At 41.6% G+C, this 20536-nt stretch overlaps 2 protein-coding genes across 6 annotated transcripts in view; one reads left to right on the plus strand and one right to left on the minus strand.

Moving 5' to 3' along the window:
- The first annotated feature begins 423 nt into the window (after positions 1-423).
- LOC109625265 (retinoschisin) lies at positions 424-4403 on the plus strand. The gene is made up of 6 exons (XM_020080435.2): positions 424-578; positions 1012-1037; positions 1144-1342; positions 2055-2196; positions 2278-2473; positions 3817-4403. Exons 1-6 carry the CDS (start codon positions 515-517, stop codon positions 3967-3969), a joined length of 780 nt encoding a protein of 259 aa, XP_019935994.2. The 5' UTR covers positions 424-514; the 3' UTR covers positions 3970-4403.
- LOC109625269 (cyclin-dependent kinase-like 5) overlaps positions 4268-20536 on the minus strand; it is a 35606-nt gene continuing 19337 nt past the window's right edge. For 2 of the 5 annotated variants that reach the window (XM_020080444.2, XM_069522450.1), the window contains 16 exons: positions 18964-19009; positions 18650-18786; positions 18423-18543; positions 17776-17835; positions 16280-16370; positions 15983-16172; positions 13427-13507; positions 12464-12630; positions 10965-12009; positions 10427-10531; positions 9895-10000; positions 9183-9306; positions 8873-8978; positions 8515-8637; positions 7144-7299; positions 4268-7041 (listed from right to left, as the gene is read on the minus strand). In XM_020080444.2, coding sequence (XP_019936003.1) covers positions 6682-7041; positions 7144-7299; positions 8515-8637; positions 8873-8978; positions 9183-9306; positions 9895-10000; positions 10427-10531; positions 10965-12009; positions 12464-12630; positions 13427-13507; positions 15983-16172; positions 16280-16370; positions 17776-17835; positions 18423-18543; positions 18650-18786; positions 18964-19009 — 3018 coding nt within the window. In that variant the 3' untranslated portion in view covers positions 4268-6681. The remainder of the gene's footprint in view (positions 7042-7143; positions 7300-8514; positions 8638-8872; positions 8979-9182; positions 9307-9894; positions 10001-10426; positions 10532-10964; positions 12010-12463; positions 12631-13426; positions 13508-15982; positions 16173-16279; positions 16371-17775; positions 17836-18422; positions 18544-18649; positions 18787-18963; positions 19010-20536) is intronic. The other 3 variants (XM_020080445.2, XM_020080447.2, XM_020080448.2) reach the window with 3 other exon arrangements.

Here is a 20536-nt window from a genome sequence, read left to right on the forward strand (position 1 = left end):
TTTCTGTAAGGGCCCCACGATTATGGAATAACCTTCCACTGGGAATCTGCCTCATTGTCCTCTACGAAATCTATTTTAAAGACTCATTGTGATAATATGTTTTTTACCTAGATTTCTTGTGTCTTTGTGTATGTCATTAATCTGTTTCTATGTTTCTAAACACTGTGTAAACTTGTTTTTGTAAAGAGCTATTCATAAAAAGTTTTATTATTATTATTTAACTGAAGGAAGACTCTGCCCTGGTGACAGATGCAGTCCCACTTCTTATGCAACATTTTGATCGCCTGCTTCCCTCACCAGGTTCAGCTGGTGAGTTCCCTGCTTGTGTGAATCATCCAGGACCAGAGCGAATCTCAATGTGATGGTGTTCAACACAGGTGCAGTACAATGTAGCAGCCTAAGGGAGGTGTCTGAGGGCCAATAAAGAGTATTAGATAAGGCCATCACAGGCCTGTGGATTACAGTAATCCTATCCACCAGTGTTGGGTATCACACAAACTACATTCCAGTATAGATGAAGAGGAAGATGGAGGTTACTGCTCGTGCTGCTGTGCTGTTCCTCCTGCTCATATCTCAGGGTAAGTCACTGTGCACTTGCATGAGGGATAAAATGAAATGATATACTGAACCTACCTTTAAAAAAATTACAATTACAGTTCTGAAAGAAGTTATCATATTAAGTAAATACATATTTTTGCTGAAATTAAATCAGAAATTTAAGATTCCTTTTTTATGAGGAGGCTTCATAATAGTGTTAAATGAACAATTAAGTGTTTTTATTTGTATTTGTTTATAGTTTTTGTTCCCACCAATGCAGGCTTCTTAATACAAATCATGCAGAATGAAATATTAGTCTCAGTCACGTGAACCACAACCCCGACCCATGCATTTATGTTCCAAAGTGTAGTATTAAAGTTACTTCCACTTCATTTTGTCTAAAGTTTGTCTCGAGCTTCTCACTTCATGTCACCATCTGCTTCTACATTTCATGCATCTGTTGATGTGATGCAGCCCTAAGAACTGTTCACTCACAGGAGGTAGGAGCCCATTAATAAACCATTATTATTATAATAAATGATTCTGAAATGTCTTTGTCCCTGAGTGTGAGAGCGGGTCTGAGAGTGTTAACTGTGTGTCCTTCAGGAGGAGGAGGTTGTCCAGGAGGAGGAGCTGCAGGAGGAGGACCAGCAGGTGATCGAAACATGGACGAGCAACGTCAAGTCCTGCACCTGTGACTGTGAGTCTGCTGACTCACCCACACTCACCCCCAGGGTCATCCAACCTGTGCCGCCCACGTCCCTGCCACCGCCACCTCAGGGCCACCCACTGAACTGCATGCCAGGTGAGTACTCCACCTGTGTCACCTGACCTAGATTCTATTGTAATCCCGTTAGTCACACTCACGTGATGTTGGATGTCCTTAATCAACCACGTTTTTCTTTAAAAAGTGATAAATGGGATTCAAATGATGCGAAGGACAATGACGTGTAAAGATTAATAGTAGGCAGCTGCTGTGTGTGTGTGTGTGTGTGTGTGTGAGTCTGCGGGCACACACAAAGCTCCAGATGGTGTGATGGATCACACAGATGATAGCGGTGGCTGTGTGCACTCAGCAAAAATCTTGGCTCTGCATCTATGCTGCGATGCACAATCACCTCCTATATGATCCCAACATTTTCTCTACTTCAGGTTAAAAAGGTTTGGATCTGATTCACATAAAGATGAGAACAGGTTGAGATTAAGAGATGCTCAACTGTGAAGAAGAGGCCGGGGATGTCAAATACTGTTAGACAATCTTATTACCTGTGCAGGAATGTGATGAGCAGATTAGGGAGCCCAAAGTAGGGAGTGTCCTGTACCTAATAGAATGATGCTGGGAGAAGCAGCACACATCAGATGATGTGCTGCTGCCTAATCACGCAAGCCTCACAGGGTCACGTTTTACTGTGAGCTATGTCGATCGAGACAGAGTTTGTAGTCATCAGAAGACTTTCATGTTTTATAAGGCTTTGTGAACTGTATCTGATTCATATTTGTATTTGAACACTCCAAAGAATGCCCCTACCACAGACCTCTGGGATTTGAATCTGGATCTGTAACATTAGACCAGATCAGCTGCTCCAGTCAGGACCAGTACACCGGCTGGTACTCCTCCTGGATCCCCGACAAGGCCCGCCTGAACAACCAAGGCTTTGGGTGAGCCCCCTGTCACCTCCACTTCACACGACACTAGTAAACAGCCCTTATTGTGAGTATGATACGTGACCTTTTTGTCAGGTGTGCGTGGCTGTCAAAGTTCAATGACCAGTACCAGTGGATCCAGATTGATCTGCAGAATGTGGGGGTGGTGTCTGGTATCCTCACCCAGGGCCGCTGCGACGCTGATGAGTGGATTACTAAATACAGCATCCAGTATCGCACAGTGGACACTCTGAACTGGATCTATTACAAAGACCAGACGGGAAACAACAGGGTAAATACATCAAGTAGTAGCCAGTTAGGAATGAAGACCTTTCGTACAACAAAAGCAGATACATTGCTTATTCTGCCAGGCAGCATTAATAACATCCCCACCTTTGTGAAATGAAGCTTTGCATTAGTTCATGCAGGACACAGAAGACACACTAATCACAGCCATTGTCACATCAAGGCGGTTCATTTAGATACGAGGCCTCCTCACGGATCCTTGCTTCACTACTGCTGCTGACAACACTGCTGCTGTCCCCCCTCCACCTTCTTAGCTTAGAGTCTTAACCAGCTCAAATGTTGAAATTGTTACTTCATGTCTTGCTTTGGGCTCATATTCATTTTTTTTTTGCATTGCACTCCATGTTTAGCCAGAGAGCTTAATCACAAGTTGAGCCATCAGCACCAAGCCTAAAAAGTGTCACTGATTAAAACAGTTTTATGAGGAAAAGGAGCATACGTTCAGTTTTATCAACATCCATTCATTCATAGATGCTGCTTCAGTGAAACATCTCTTCACTGTTACTGCAAACTTTTCACTGACTGTCGCACCACTTTGCTGTCAAAACTTTACACAGGGACACAGACCATGTGAGCTGTAGCTCATCATAGGAAACACCAAACTTGTAAGCTAATTATTTTCCTGTAAAAATGACAAAGGATCTTAAAGACAGCAGTTTGCATAAATAGAAACAAACATGCATGTGAGCTGTTTTCACAACTGAACCTGAACTCGAGGCATTGTTTTAACAAGCCACTTTATATTGAGACAGCAGGAATGAGCCACCAGAGAATATTTGATTTGTCCAGGAGTTCAAGGTCAATAAACCAAACACTCTCTATCTGTCTCACCAGCTCTGATCATAACAAGACCTCCGAGAACAATATACAATGATGATCAATACATTTTGAAAAGCCTGTGTCCTCATATATATTTTCCCAGTAAACACACATCAACATAATAGTTCTTTGTTAAATTCAGAAATAATTGTCTTCAATGATATTTTGAATGGAGCCCCAAATGTTCAATATTATATGTAATAAAAATACACAGGCAGATGAAGCAACAAATTGTGAAATCATTTAAAAAGCCATTTATATATTGTACAAATGACCATTTATTTCACAATGTCTCATTCATTATCTAAATATTGAACACTTTTGATCATGTTTATTTTCTGTAAATTAACTGATTGGTTCCAGTATATGCAAATTAAATTAAGTAGTTTTACTGTTGTTCACTGAGTAAAAATACAAGGACCTCCCTTCAGTGTGGCTGTTTCTATACAGTGATGTTGGTTCTACATCCAGTATTATTATGTATTGTGTTCTCATACTGTTTCTCTTCAGGTTTTCTATGGGAATGCTGACCGATCCTCCACCGTGCAGAACCTGCTGCGTCCACCCATCGTGGCCCGCTACATCCGCCTGCTGCCACTGGGCTGGCACACCCGCATCGCCATGAGGATGGAGCTGTTGATGTGCATGAACAAGTGCACCTGAAGTGTGCTCGGCCCGTTTCCTCCTCACCGTCCACCCCTCCCCTGCCAACAGGCCGCTTGCCAAACGGGGGACATTGTCTTTCTCTGGTGAGGCTCAAGGTGGACAGGTTTATTGTACTTTGATGCACTGTTTCATCCGTCTTAAAATCTCTAAAATCTTTGAATCTTTGAAAAAATTGTGGTGATTCCATAAGCTACAGGAGTAAGAACAGATTTGTAAGAACAGTAACAGATTCGATCACTTCTTTAAAAACCAGAATCAAACACTACTTTGAAAATAGTCACAAACAAGAGTCAAATCAAATGAGCTTGTTTTATTTGAGATTTACTGTTACATTTGTAAACATGGATATTCTAAAATTGTTAAGCATTCATTTGTGGGTTTACGTTCTCATGTAAATGCTCTGTTGAAAATAAAAGGCAAATAAACACTGACTATGCTACTCATTTGTGTCTGTAATAAAAGCACAAACTGAATACTTGATCTTCTGTTATAAATATTACCAAACAAGTAGTCACACATCAGTATTAATATAATACACAGTGCTCCTTCAGCAAAACAACTATCCAAAGAGTGAGACGTATCGTGTCAAGAATGGAGTGTGCCCAGTCTTTACAGATGCACAACACACAATACGGTACGGTGGTGTTCGGACTCGGCGTGTCACTGTGGGAGGCTGCTGCCCCGCTTTTCAGTCCTCGCACACTGTGCATGGGATGAACATGAACTGAGGAAGAATTTACAGTGTCACAGCAAAACTGCTGAGCCACACAGTCTCTTCAAAGTGCAACATTAAGAAGTTTAAGATTGATTTCAGCCAAGCTACGTTCATGGCACTTAATCTGACAGAAAAACGATGGAACAGCACGGAGCTTCTGCTGCCAGCGTGGATCCATTTAAAGATTTCTTAAAGGCTCGTCCCCAGCGTCTCAGTGTGTGCAGTCAGTTATAAACACAGTAGTATAGTGACTCTAAACCAGGTGTACATGTAGAACCAGGGGGGACCTCTGCAGTTGCAAGGGGGAAACATGGTAAGATGGTAGAGTGGCTGAACTAAAGCAAATAACCCACATACTGAGTCAGCAGTAACACCTGAACAGAATGAGTGTGTGAAAAGCTAAAAGCACTGGATAGCTGAAAATATAATATAATGAAAATGAAATGGATAGAAAGTTTTTAGTTAAATATAATAAACAAAGCTAAAAAAGAAATGAGAATAAATGAGAAATGGATAAAACAGTAACAGACAAATGGTTGAAAAATCCATCTTATGCCAGAACAAGTGGTAACAGCATGTAAACTTGAACAGAGTGCGATGGCATGAAAAATTGTAACAGTAAATGTTAAATGACATCCAGTTTAAAATGAACACATTTGGAACTGCAGAGGTGCTGGAGTTTATGTGACAGGTTTGTGGGGGAACCTCATGTAGGGAACCACTGCACTAGAACGTCCACATGGCTTTTATATTCCTCTCACTGCTGTAAAATATTACTGACCAACAATAATTAGAAAGAAAACACTATTAAAATTCTTACAGACAAAAATTCCAGCAGTTAAACTTGATATAATATTTGTTTATTATACTGATTAAACTATTGAAACCACTTGGAAGTAGCTTTTGTGAAATCTGTAACAGACTTTCCTGAATCCTGGTCGTGAGTGCAGTTAACAGAGGAAATCACAAGTTAACTTGAGATGTGTGAAGCAAAGCAAAGGATAAAGGTTTTATTACTGTGGGTGCTTCATTACACATACATGAACTTCTCAGTAAACACCTGTAGATTACTAAAAGGATCTTCGGTATAGTCTGCATAAGGAACAGTTATTTAAGACTGTTCGGTTTGAAATGACGTCTAGCCATAGTTCTAACTGTATATTTGTTTAGAATATATACGGAAGTGATGACTTACACTTCATATACATGAAAAGACAGTATAGAAATGTTAGTGCGTGGTAATCTGTCTGACAGTGAGTGCAGTGCTTCATTGTGTCCTACAGAGGGCGGTGCTAGGTTAGGATTTCTGCTAGTTTATGGCACCGAAGTGTCTAAAATGGCTGCGTTTCAAAAAAGGACATAAAAACCTAAATATCCTCAAAAAGAACAGAGATTTTTGGTGCCAACTCCAAAAACTACACTGCAGCTGTGTTTTTTAACAACGAGCATGATGGATCTGAGCATGTCCAGTATAAGAGAGCACATCTAACGTGGAGACAGCTCAGACAGAGTCACAGTCCTGAATGAGATGAACACTGATATTACTGACATTACCCATCTCTAATGTAACAACTGAGAAAATTCATTTGTTTAAAATGCTTTAGATAGTCTTAAGGAAATACTACGCAGTAAAATGTACTATATTTTCTATATTGGATAGAAACAAAAATACTTACACTTAAAATCTACACTTGATCCATTTATATATATTTGTAATATATTTACTTTATAATACAAATTATAATCAGAATTATATAAGTAATAATATAAAGTCTATCAAACATGGAAGTTTAAAAAAAATTAGACATAAAAAGGCTTTTGGCCTGTTTGCAAGCAGTGTTTAAAACTGAAGGTTTGGTAACTGAGTGTGTGTGTGTGTGTGTGTGTGTGTGTGTGTGTGTGTGTGTGTGTGTACACAGCAGGTGTACTGTTAGGGAGGTGTAGGAGCAACAGAGGAAAAGCGTCATCCCCAGTGAGTGTGAGGGCAGTAGAGATCACAGCGCCGTCTCTTTCAGGTCATTGAGGTTTGGCATACGGGACCTGGACGGGCGTCCGAAGCCGTGCCCGTTCTGGCCTCCCTTGATGCTCATTTGCTCCGGGTAAGGGTTGCCCTCGGGGCGGCCCAGGGCGGACGTGTGCCAGCCGGACTCCAGCTGTGCAGGCAGCGGGTAGGCTGCCTGTCGGCTCTTCAGCTGGGGCGTACTGACCCCTGAGTGGCCCCGGCTCTCTGTGAAACCACCTTGAGCGGAGGCTGGATTAGGCAGTGGCTGATAGCGCATATCAGAGGGCGCCGTCTGGTTGGAGGAGGAGGATGAAAGGTGCAGGAGCTTGCGCAGTGACTTCAGTGGCTGACTCTAAAAAATAAGACATGACACACCACACGACAATCATCTCTATATCTAACATTTAGAATAAGAAGGAGAAGGAGACACCTTTATCTCTTCTTTGAGACTTACCGGAGAATGTGAATCTGACAGTTTCTCAGGAGGCCAGTCCTTGTCCCTGTCCCTGTCTCGGTCTCGGCTCTTGTCACGGGTTCTGTGGCGGCCGCTCTGGTGACCTGAAGACCTGGACGACTTCTGGATGACTGCATCCACCCCTTCAGTAGGGACCTGTCGCACAGTGAAAGTCAGTTATCATCAAACCTAATGTCACACTCATGACAAAGGTAGGTCCACACAATGTGAAGGACAACAAGAAACACAATGAATGTGCTTAATTTTTTTTGAGGTGGAATAAACAACGTTTACAGCACAGGTTATATCAATATAAGATTATTAAATCCTAAAAATCTTATGTTTGTTATGTGTTGTCCTTGACATGTGTCAATTTACCACTGACATGAGTCTTGAGTTAATTTTGGTCATTGCATTGTTTGATCTCAAGAGCAGTGAAGTCATAAGGAAAAAAAACAAATAAACATGCATCTGGAGCCAGAAACCCAAAGCATGTCCTGATGTGAGGAAGAGGAGCGACACCTCATCTTGTATATGATGAATCTAAAATGAAGCTTTTCATGAGACCATCTACTCTTTGAGCAGCACACACACTATTTTCCACCAGCTCTGACTGCCTGAGGCCAGATTGCGTTTATTTGTGCTCTGTGATCAGCAGAAACCCTCCTCTCCGAATCTGAACAAACTGTCACATATAAATAGAGAAGTGAAGGGACGAGAGCGTCTCACACCTGTTTCACGATGAACTGTTACTGTCACTGGGACTTCAGGCAGTGAAACATGTAGAAATATACTTTCTTCTCATATTAAGTAACTCTTCTGGTTCATCCTATGCTCTATACATCCAGTCACAAATCAAGCAAACACACACAGACACACACACACAGACAGACATACACAGACACACACACATTAACTAAAATCTCATGTCATACAAAAGCTGAGTTCTCTCACTCATCCTCAGATCATAACCAGAGACATGCTTTCAGGGCAGTGGTCATTGATCAGAATCTGATGGACTGAACACAGCCAGATCCATACAGTTTACTGGAAAAAGATTTGTGAATAGCCTTCCCCAAAAAAGATCATTTATTATTTCAATACGCAAAACAGGCAGGTTATTACCTCATTGTTAATATTTCGTGTTATTGTTCCTGTCTCTATGGATCTGGCTTGTTTGTGTTAGCAATTCATTGTTAAGTGAATCAACCACAATGCATCATTTCTTTAAATAAAAGTATCAAATAAAACCAGAGAACAATTCTGTTTAAAGGGACATTAAAACAGTGGATTAATGGTACTACTGCATGCGTTGTTAGTGGGGTGAGACTGAGCTGCAGGGTGAGTAGGAAAGTGTAAAACAGCATGTACCATGGGAGAGGACACTACAGGGAGGACTCTCACAGAGGAACTATGCTTTATGTTATTCTTTGGGCTAAACAGAGGGAAAAGACATTTCTTGATGACAGGAGGCCTTCCACCGGGGACTTCCATCTGTAATATAGAGGCACATGACTGGTGGCACAGGGAACATGAGCACAACACAACAAGAAGACATGGCTTTATATGTCTGTACATGTGCGAATACAAGTGTTAAACATTTGAAAAGTAGAGGAAGAGGTGTAGTATGTAGACAGGCAGCTTAACAAACAAGGTGTTGACATCCAAAGGGTATGTGCGTGAGGATCCAGACACGACTCACACCCTCAGAACTAGAGGTACAACTCACCATTTGAGATTTTTTCTTTTTTTTCTTTATTGATCTGAAGAAACCCTGCTTCTCTTTTTCTTTGGACGGCTCGGAGGAGTTTAACACAACAGTATCTGGGCCAGTCCTGAAAATAAATCAAAGGAGACTGAGCGCAATGTCGTCCAAGTCCTAATAAGATCTGACAATTTATGTTAAAGCCACCAATTTTTATTTATTTATCTATTTAATGTGCCAGAACAACAGGCAAAGAACAAATGGGTGTTTTCCATGTAGCTTCAGTTAGAGAAGATATCTTTGGGTGAATTAACTAAACTACGTGCATAATTACCAAGGGTCAAAGGCTGGCTGGCGTTTGGAGTGGTTCGTCAAACCGCTGCTGTCCCCGGACAAGCCAGAGCCCCGGCTCTGACCCCTGCTATCATGAAAGGAGTTGTCTGGCCGGGGGGAAGGGACTGTTCAACAAACACAGCAAACAAGTTCATTCAGGAGGACAATCGACAGATTAGTTCTGTACAGCTCCAACACATTCTGCATGCTTTACCATGCAGGCTTACATTACTTTCAAAATATACTGTATAACTATGTGATGTATTATATACATGTTAGACAAGACTGTGAATTGTAACCCAAAACAAATTAAAAGGATTTGTAAGGTAAAACATCCTAAACAATATTTACAAAAGGACTTTGTTTTCTGTCGTCAATTTCAGCTAACCAAAAGAGTAAATTTACGTAAAATAAAAACATTCATTTGTTATTGTTATTTTTGTAACACTGTTACTAACAGAACTGAGTCTTAAACAAGTCAGTGCTGGGGTACAGTCTCACAGTGCTGCTGACAGGGTTAATGTTTTCATTTTAAATCCACCCTGGATGAGAATATTCCGTTATCAGTAAGAATTCCATATACACTGGCTTTAACTCTGACCAATAAATATATTAGATGTGTAAGATTTGTAGTAAACCACAGACAGATTCAGATGCTCAACAACTCGATGTGCACAGTGCAGTGAATAAAAGTGCTATCTGCCCAAACCAACCTCTGTAGAAGCTTCCCACTCTCCTTGGCATGGATTCACTGTAGATGTTCCGATTCTCTTTGGAGGAGCCTCCGTCTTCTGTTTGCTGGTCATGATATAAGCCGACCTAAGTCACAACAGAAAAACTCGTCACATAAAACCACAGAGGCCTACTGCTCTGCATGCTTCTCTATCTGAGCTGATTTTTAAAATGTACCTTAAATAACAGGGAAAAAAGGGGGAGGTGTATTGATTTACAAGTGGTCATTAAACTAAAACAGCATCTGTGGAGGCTATAAATGTATTCAGAACCAAACTGAAATGTGCTGCGATGACAAGCTTGACTGTGCTATCGTAAGTAGTCACTTTAGAGGGAAGCAAAGCACACAGAGAAAATGAAGAGGCATCTGATGAGGAGAGAGAGAGGAAGAGAGAAAGAGAGAGAGAGAAAAAGAGAGAGCGAGCAGTTCATGACAGCAGTATCCACCCACATCCACACTCTCAGAAGACTGGATGTGGGTGGGGAATGGTGGGTGCAGGCAGAATGTCGGACCTCGCTTTTTTGCCGCTGTGTGTGAAAAGATGCAGAGTTGTCCCTGGTCGAGTCCCTTATTGGGGGTCTGCTGTGGGTGACCTCAGTGGGTGCCTGTTCAGTCTGCTAACGGAGAAATGATGAAGCATGAGGTGAGGTCAGCATTGCAGCGCACATACGAATACACACACGCACACACTATATATACTATATGTGTCTCTACAGTATATATAAATATACAGTTGATGTGATTCACTGTATATCCTAACAGGAGAGCAAGATCTAAACACATCATTCATAGATGAAGCTGCAGCTATGTTAATCCTTTCTTTCCAATTCTTTCCAATCTTGAGAAACTGACTGACAAGATCGAGCAAAAAAAGCTAAACACAGACCATATTTTCAGAAGCTACCAAAATAAACCCTTGCCGTGTTTTTGTACACACTGACACCAAGGAAGAGTTATCCAACACAACCTGGTGTAGGCATCTGATATGTTTACATCCTGTAGGCTTAGGCTTTCCTTTAGCTTGGAGAGTGATGTGGGCTGGTGACTGACCCTGCTTATGTCTTCTTCTCTGGAGGAGCCCCCAGAGTGGTGAGGCAGCGTGCGGTGCTGCAGCTGTGGAGAAAGGAGCTGGAGGCTGCTGGCTCTGGTAGGCATGCCCTGACCCACCACCAGCCCCTCGTCCGCCCCGTGTGTCCTCTGGTGGTCCCTCCGTACGTACATGGAGTGACGGTGCGGCCTCTGCTGGGAGGAGAAGGGGCTAGTGTATCCCTGACCGTAAGGCAGAGGGTCATGTGGGGCGGACAGAGAGTGAGAGTGGGTCCTTTCGACGCCACTTTCCCCAGGGTCCAGGGTATCTGGCGACTTGACCTCCTCTGAGGCCTTGTGGCGGATGGATGAGCGCCTGTAAGAGGAGTCAAGAGTGTTGCTTTCCCTTTCTGAGCGCATGCTTCCTCGGCTAGCTGTGCTGAGTCCCAGTCTGTCGACTCGGCGGGCTGCTGGGCTGCTCGGAGCTGTGAGGTCAAGGCAGCTTGAAGGAAAATAGCGTGCTGTAGGCTCATCTGCATAGAGATGCACATCATTTAAGTTTCCAACTGACTTGGCATCACTAAGCGTACCGTAGCTCTTGGATAAGTTCAGGTAGGCAAACTTGGAGGAGGAGGGTGTGGAGCTGTGAGACTCCATGTAGCTGTGTCTACTATGTTTATCCCCTGACTGAAGCGTGTTGGTTTTTCCCTCCACAAAGGAGTGGCGGTTCTGCTGTGAGCGGAAATTGGCTTTGAGGTACTTGGCTCCGGGGCCGTCTGACGCCTTGGATCCCAAGCTCATCTCGAAGTCACCCTTGCCCTTGGCCTCACCAGGACTGAGCAAGTGAGGCAGGTTGCTGCTGGCTAGGTCCATGCTGCACGAAGTGGAATGGTTAAAGATCTGCGGCTGGTAGTTCTTGGGATGCAGGGTGGGGCTGAGGTTGATCGCTGCAGGCATGTTGCCGTTGAGAAAGCTGTCGTTGCTGGGGTGGAGGTCTTCATGCCGTGGCAAGCTGGAGCCCTCTCTGCTGCTGGAGCGATGGCTTCCTGAGCTCTTACTCCCATGGCTCCTGAGAGAGAGAAGAAAGGTCAACTAACTGTGCATCATGTATTCAATTTTATGCCACATATTAGTCAGATGGTAAGAATCACATTAAAGTAATTTTGCTTGGTGTGTAAATATGGGGTTGTATGGTGGCTGTGGCTCTGGGGGCTCGCGGGTAATCCAATAACCAGAGGGTCGGTGGTTCAATCCTAGTCTTGGTTCACAATAGGGAACTGAAACAAGGACACTCTATCATACAAGGAGGATTAATGTATGAAAGAGAGTGCTGCACATAGATGCACTTGTATATGTGTGTGTGAATGGGCAAATGCCAAATGTACCCAAAAGTGCTTTGAGTGGTCGTGAAAACTAAAAAAGCACTAATACAGACCATTTGGTGTTCAACAGGGATCCATCAGAGGACCCTTACTCTTATTATATGTTAATTGCATTAAATCTATCCATCAATTGCTGCTGACCTGCTGGGGGTGGTGTTGTCTCCATGGTGAGGTTTTCTCTTGGAGGAGCGTACAGGTGTCGGTGTGGGTGGGCCTGGTCGCTCCACCAGCCGCATTGTCTGGAAGGTGTGGTGGTTGAGGCTCTGCTCCGTGAGAAATCGCTCTGTCGGGTTCAGCAACAGCAGGTTCTAACACCCAAACACACAGAGGAAGCCTGTGAGTCCTGAAGACACCCGGAACATCCTGACATCACATACAAACTGAAACAGTCATTCTTTTATGAGTCACCACCATTATCATAACAGTCAGGCTGCTGCTTAATTGTCGTACAGTCATCAAATGATGTAAAATATGATTTTTGACATTTGATTTTGTTGTTACTCAAATAAAAATATTTAATAATATGTCTCCGTAGACTCAAATAAGAGCTGAATTCTGTGTGAACGCACAAATAATATAAAACTAGGAAATGTGTCCATAATTTCAGATAACAAATTTTTATAGTAACTACTCTTTGCAAGAAATGCAACATCACATCGGCATTTAGCAAATACATTTTTGCTCAATTAATATCCTAAGTCAATTCAAGAAAGAATGGTATGCATTGAAATCGATGCACGTCCATCCTGAATCCACTCCTGAGATGACATTGTGTTAGCAGTGAGTCACTATCTGCTGGGAAAAGCACAAGTGCACAAACACAGCCCACATTCTTGACATGGAGCTCCTGCTTACAGTGCAGACACAGCAATAACAGCAGTGCTGGAACCAGGATATGAGCTGAGAGATGCTGAAGCCGTGAAGAGGCATCATGCAGTCACGACATAAACATGATGATAATGATGCCATTATCGAGGGCGCAATCGAGTGTGTAGTTTTCATGGCTACTATGTGAGCAGGAAATAACCATAAATGGATAAAAGATAAAAAATAAAAGTCACTCCTCGGCACAGCAGCATTGCCAATTTTTGCTGTGATCCTTACCTTCAGCAGGTCCAGTAGGCCTCCGCCAATGATTCCCAGGTATCTGCGCTCCAAGGTTTGTGGGTGGTTCACAGCAGGGAACTGAAACAAGAGTGGAAAAAATACAGAACAGAGTGGTAAACAGCCAAATGATTACTGCTTTGTAGTAATAGCAACTGTGCTGTGTGTAGAGTAGATGCCTGCATGTTAATCAACTTGTTTTATTCCAAGTGTAGAAGTTAATTACCTGACCTTCAATACTACCAAAGCTGTTTTCAGTCATGACCTATCCGGATCCAATTATCCGGACTTTATCCACAGTTTACCTTTCACACATGCACAACGCAGCGGGAGGTTCTCTGCACAGACTCGTTCAAAGCAGCAACGATTCCTCTGCATTATTTAGGCAAGAGGTGGAGCAGCCGGTTGCAGTAGACAGAGGCAGGAAGTAACATTAATTCTGATGCGGAGATCACAAGATTTTGTCACGAACTCTCTTGACGTCTTTGTCAGTGTCCCCTGCTGGGTTCGCACATCAGATTCTCACGACTTTCTGCTGACTTCATACTAAAGGGCCAGGTGGAGAAAGTTTGCAGATAATACGGAGGCTCTCACTTGGATATTTGCATTCACACATGCAGAGAATTTTCGAAAATCATTAACATGTCTAAAAGCTTATTCTCACTTTAAGTTCTTTGAGGCTAGTTGGAAACTTAAAAATGCTATCAGTGTGGCCACTTCCTAGTATTAATGCTGCTGTATGTTGGGGTAACAGAATTACTGGGGATTAAAAAGCTGGTTCTACATTTGGTCTGATCCCTGAATCATCAGGGACAGCTTAGAAACAAAACAAAAAAATATGAGGGTTCAAACTTTACTTTGGTAATCATTTGTTTGTTTTTTACTTTACTAAGTGTGTGGAGTGACTTATTTAATATCCTGAGTTGCTTCACACAAAGAGTATAAAGGGTTTTTTTTTTGCCCACATACCTAAACCCTCTGAATAATAGTTTGTACTTAGCACTTTCTTGAGGCATGGGTTGAAGTTTTAACATAAATCTTAACTTTCATTTTATGCTTATCATTTTAAAACTGATCAATTTAAGATTGATTTTGTATTTATGGTCTGTTTTAGTTGGTCATAGGTTATGTCTTATTTGTCCATTGATTATTTTAAGTATATTGCAGTAGCTGGATAAGTTCTTAAAGTAAACTAATGTCCTCTTGGAATATCTGGTGGTTTGCATGTTAGTGTCACTAATGTTGCTGCTATAAGGTTTTCACATGAGGTCTGTCTGTTGACATGTTTGACTGGTAAATATCTATTGTAATATTCACTGCATACATCAACTTAAGTAATTTCCCATCTGTGAATTAATGAACCTAAGTTTGCAGGGGATGTCAGGTAACTATGATGACGCTGTTGTAAAATCTTCTGAAGAGCAGACAGATGCTACTACTCCTCAGATAAAGTTTTTTAAAACAATGTTTACAAAGAGCACTATTGCATGAGATTACCTCCACATCCACTCTTGTTTTCTTTTTGACTATTGTGAATCTGCTGTTTGCCAAGAGAAAAAAACACAAAATGTCCAGAACGTCAACACATTTCCAAGTGTTACAGAAAGCACACCGTAGGTGGCCAATGTGATAAAACGACCATGAAACATCCTGCGTTCACTCACAAGTGTTGTGTGCTGTCTTGCTGGTGTTCTGCATTAATATTTTAATGAATACAGTTTGTGTGCTTCCGTTGAAAAAAACATTCTCCTCTCAGTGGTAGTGTTGTGGTCTTTTCCACTGTTTTTAAGAGAGTCTGCCTGGTAATAAGGGTTTAAGTATGAATGTCCACTCTTCAGATGCTATCTATTAGTTTAAATTTAACAGGCATAGCAATGTTGTGGAGAGCAGAGATATTTTTCCCCTTGAGCGAGTACTAACAATAGCAGGTGATGTTTACTCAGAAACAATCCCTCTCCAACATGTGCCTGTTTTACAGTAGAGAGCATTTTAATGGAGAGAACAATGTTAATGTAGATTCATGAGCTGAAATTTAGACAGGAATTTAGGGTGCATGCCAACAGCCATTAATCAAATGTCCAAAATTTTAAAAATGAATAATTATCACGCTGGTTTCACCGGCAGAAATTCATAGAAGGCAGTTTGCAAACTAATAATTATATCCTGAGGCGTGGGCAGGAAGGGGAAGAGAAGGATAACCCAGGTCTGTTGTAGCACCAGCCTGCAACAGAAGACTTAACGCAGCCTTCCTTCACAGAGCATACAGGATACATGACACACGATGAGTCATTGTGATCCAATCAGTCACGGCACAGAACACTCCGCCAGAAAGAAAGAAACAAGCAGAGATTGGACAGACTTAGCTGGGGGAGAAAATAAATAAGGGAAGAAGACGAAGATGAAGGAGAATTAGGAGGGGGCAGAAAGAGACAGCAAAAAGAGAGAGAAGATCATGTGGGAGAAAAGGGAAGGAGCAGAAATAATTATGAGCATCAAGGAGAAATGGGTCAGAAGAGAGAACCAAAGTGAGGGTTGTGATGTGTGGCCTGACATTACCCGCAGCCCGTGGAAGCGAGGGTTGTTATAGAAGAGCTTCATCTGTTCTGGTGGCAGGGGTCCCAGCACTTTCTGAATGGTGAAGAGCTGGTCAATCTCACTCTCTCCTGGGAACAGAGGCTGTCCGTCGCTCAGCTCTCCGAGGATGCAGCCCACTGACCACATGTCCACTGCCTTCCCGTAAGGGGCCCTGGGACCAGAGATTTACAGGGTTGTTGAGGAAGGCCAGGTTTAAGAATAGCCACTTAAATGATTGTAGTTTTCACCTCTGCTTGGTAAAAAAAAAACAGTACATACCCGAGCAGGAGCTCTGGAGAGCGGTACCATCTAGTGGCCACATACTCTGTGTAATTGGCATCAGTCCCCTCTGAGAGATTACGTGCAAAGCCTGGAAAGAATGATGACGAATGATGAGGAGATTCTTGATATGCTCTACATGCTGAGACACCTAAAAGTGATTTCAGTCTGGTACCTCTCTGGGAGCTCATTAAGATTCAAGTATCTTAAAGAGTAGCTGAGTTAGGATAGAGCTGTACTCATATACAGTAGAAGAGAAGATTAACCCTCTGGGAATATTAAATCATAGTAATCCTGGATATTGTTTGACACATCATCAGTCATTCATTTTCATAATCCTGTGACTAAAGCCACTAGCTGTGGCTGTATATTTTAGCGAATAAATGATGCAAAATGTCAGATTTTAACTACATGGGTACAAATATGAATTAATTTTCATAATCCTGAAGAATGACTATAAAATTAAAACTAGAAAACTATTTGATATTGTATCTGTTGAGATTTTGGAACTTGTTATCTTAGCTTAACATAATGATGTAAGAAAAATAGGAAATTGGTTAGCCTGGCTTTGTTAACAGTAGTTAAAGCTGAGAGTTTTTATTAAAAGTTTGCACATTGAACATGGGAAAATATATATATATTTTAAATTGTATTGACATGGTTATAAAATGCTCAGTCTAAATGCTAATAGATGTATTCCCATGTTATCAAGCTTTATGCAAGGTTAAGCAGCTTAGCTTCATATTTAGCCTACAGCCCTTAAAGTGGTTTTAATCATCTTATTTGACTCGCAGCAGGAAAGCTAAGAAGCGTTCTTCCCATAATGATAAACTAGTTCTTTAAAAATGCAAAACAATTGCAGAAGTCCTGAAGAACCAATGTTAATGTCCGTTTTTAATTCCTGCAATAATAAATCTGTAATGATCATTTAGTCATTTAGTATTTAACAACTGGTGCTAATAGCTGTCAGCATGAACTTTTCACTTCCAACTTGGGCATTTCTTATAGGCTGAAATCAAAATCAAAACATCACACTATAAAAATAAATGTGTGGCATGCCACAGTTCAAAATGTAAACCTCCACAGTGGAATCCATGTCTGCTCCCTCAATACCTTTGACTGACACAGAGCAATCAGCAGGTCGTCAGTCTCTCACTCCAGATTGCCTCACGATGTTGGCTATGCCATGTTTTCTGCTTCCCCCCCTGTTTTGTTGTGGTACTACCAGATTGAATCAATGCGTGATTCGCGTCTTGTTTTCCAACACGTTTCATTAATTGAGATGAGAGGAGAATGCACAGCAGCCGTGTGAGAAGCAAGAGAGGAGGCTGCACGCAGAGTTGTAGATGAACCAGATGAAGCCCGCCTGCTCACTCCTGAAGCACTGGTTTCAGCCAAATATAGTTTCTGTTGCAAATATCTTTTCTACATCACAGCTTGGCCTGTTTTTTTTGGCTGCCTTCCTTACAGTGTGAATGCTCAAAAACAGTGCTCACCAAAGTCACATAACTTCAGGGTGTCGTCAGAGCTGATGAGAAGGTTTTCTGGCTTTATGTCTGTGGAGGGAAAACACAGATGGAGAGTGTGACACATATGCTGGTCAGGGGCATCGTCATTACGTCATCACTATCATTTTTACCTTCACACCACATGCTCATCAATGAGACCAATGAAAAGATTAAATAAGTGAATGATATTTCGTCACAAACAAAGAATCAAAAATATCTAATTCTATCTGGGAAAATTCACAGATTGTAAATTAAAACCGTAATTTATATATCAAATCCCTTGGTAACACTGTCATATGTGTGTCTAGAAATGCCACAGGCCATTTGGATGCCTGCTAAGTTGTACTTAGCGTGCCAAAAACTCACATGGGCCATCTGGTTTCCTGCTCTGCTGCCATTGATTCGACAAAAGCTCACATTTTGTGAACAATGTCGTGCACAACACATCAGAAAACCTTTAGAGCCACTGTTTCAAGAAAAAAAGTCTTATGTTTTCTATTTTATCATCCTCAGAATTGGTTCTAAAATGTGATGATGGAGCAGTAGTCAACGCAGCGCTCTGAGCCTCTTCCTGTCTCTTCTACACCTCATTAATAATACCTCCGTCATGTCCCAATAAAAAATAGACACTTTACCCCGATGAACGATGTCATGCTTGTGGCACCAGTGGATTGCCTTGATTAGTTGGTAGATGTAGCTGCGTGCTTTCTCAGTCGGCACACCGTTTGGTAACTCCTCCAGCAGCTCAAGCATGTTCTAAAAAATAATAAGATACAAACAAAAAAACGAATATGACCACCATATGTGGTGATAGTAACATTAAAACAAATCAGTGTGGAAAAGGTCTGTAGAGGGAGTTTACCTTCTCCACATACTCAAAGACGAGATATAGCTTTCCTCTTCTGCGGAAGGCCTCTTTCAGCTCCACGATATTTTCCTGCTTGAGAGTGCGAAGCATCTTAAGCTCCCGCAGTGTCGTTTCTTTAACCTCCTCATTTTCTGCATGGAGGTGAGACAGAGGGAAATCAGGAATACACTGGTACATGTATTGAGGAGAATGGGATGCAGCCCAACAGAAATAAAGATAATGTATGAGGTGATTGACAATTAAAAAACATGTGATCTCTGGTAATTTTGTCCTTGTGTTGTCCTCATCAGGGAAAAGAGCTCTCTTACCTTCACTGTCCTTGAATTTCTTAATGGCCACAATTTCATTGGTCTCCTGCAATGAGAATGAAGCAGCCAGTGAGAAATCGATGGGGGAAAAACACAGCAGTACAGATGCATGACAACATTTATAACAATATTCTATTTTGTTAATTTCTCTGGGATTTGGCAAATAAGATATGCATAAAAAATTGCCTCTTTAAAAGAACACCTCATTCAAATTCTCAGCAGTATTATAATATCATCAGTGGTTCCAAACCTGGGGGTCATTACCCACACAAAAAGTCACAAGATGAATTGTACAATCATTACTGAGCTAAGAGAGCAAAATACAAAATTCTGTTTTTCTTCCTTTAAAACATTTTTTGGGGTTTGACTGACAGAAAATCAAGTATTTATTTAATATTTTATTAATATTTCAAATAATCTTTCAAGCAAAAATGCCACTAAATTGATGATTCATTGATGGTTACAGGTTCCTATGTGTGAAAGTTTACTGCTCTTGGTATCACATTATAGTCAATTGAATATCAACTTGAGTAAAAGGAAACAAAGTCATCTTTAGTCTGGAGAACTGGTATTAGACTGTTTTATGATACAATACCGAAAGATTAAGTGCTCAATCAACTTTAACTGCGGATTAATAATCAGAGAAAAATCCTATACATAGACATGCACTCTGTGAGAAGTGTTTAGAGCAGACATACTCATGTTGAAAGGTCAGCATATAATGGCTGTGTAGCACTAATGTAACTGAATGATTCACAGGTGAAATGTATACATGGGACCAGTGCACCTGGAACTGTGGTTGTCTTATGAGAAAGATCCTGCAACAATCAATTCAAATAATCAAACATATATGAGGCAAACAATCAAATTCAGATGTAGTGACCACTGAGTCTGTTTCATTTCCCAGGGACACTTTTAATCATTTCCCATGAAGTTCTCTGTCAGAGACGCCCCACCGCTAGCCCCATTTCTCGACATGTCCTAGTTAGGCCTGGTATTTCTGCCTATGGCTCAGAGCTGTGCTCCAGTTTCCCCCCGTCAGAAAGCCAGAGGCAACATCGCACCACTCCAACATGGATCACAGTGAACAATGACTGCTACCAGAAAGGAGAAGTACAAGATGACTCACAGCAGGGTCATGAGCATGTACGCTGCATATGCAAGAGAGTCTGAATGAAGGGACATGATGCACAGCAGAGTGTAAATTGAATTGACTGTTATAAATGTACGTCTCAATGTTGTTCACTGATTGAGGAAATAAACCTGACCAGAAGCTACAGTGCATTTTAACTGATCAGGATCAGTATTGAATATCGTAGGCTTTAATTGTATGTAGTGCACATGAAACACTGACGTGTGTCAAAACATTGCTCCTGTCTTGTCTGAATATAGCACTGTGACACACTGGCGACCTGTCCAGGGTCACAGTGATTCCTGCCTCTCACCCAATGTCAGCTGGGATTGGCTCTGGCCCTTGCTACCTCAAAGGATAAGACATAAGATAAGCTAGTGATAAAGTACAGATAATGGATGGATGGATTGATACGCAATATTAGAGAAGGGACAAATGATC

Source organism: Paralichthys olivaceus, chromosome 3 (genome assembly GCF_024713975.1).
Source record: "Paralichthys olivaceus isolate ysfri-2021 chromosome 3, ASM2471397v2, whole genome shotgun sequence".
NCBI classification, from domain to species: Eukaryota; Metazoa; Chordata; class Actinopteri; order Pleuronectiformes; family Paralichthyidae; genus Paralichthys; species Paralichthys olivaceus.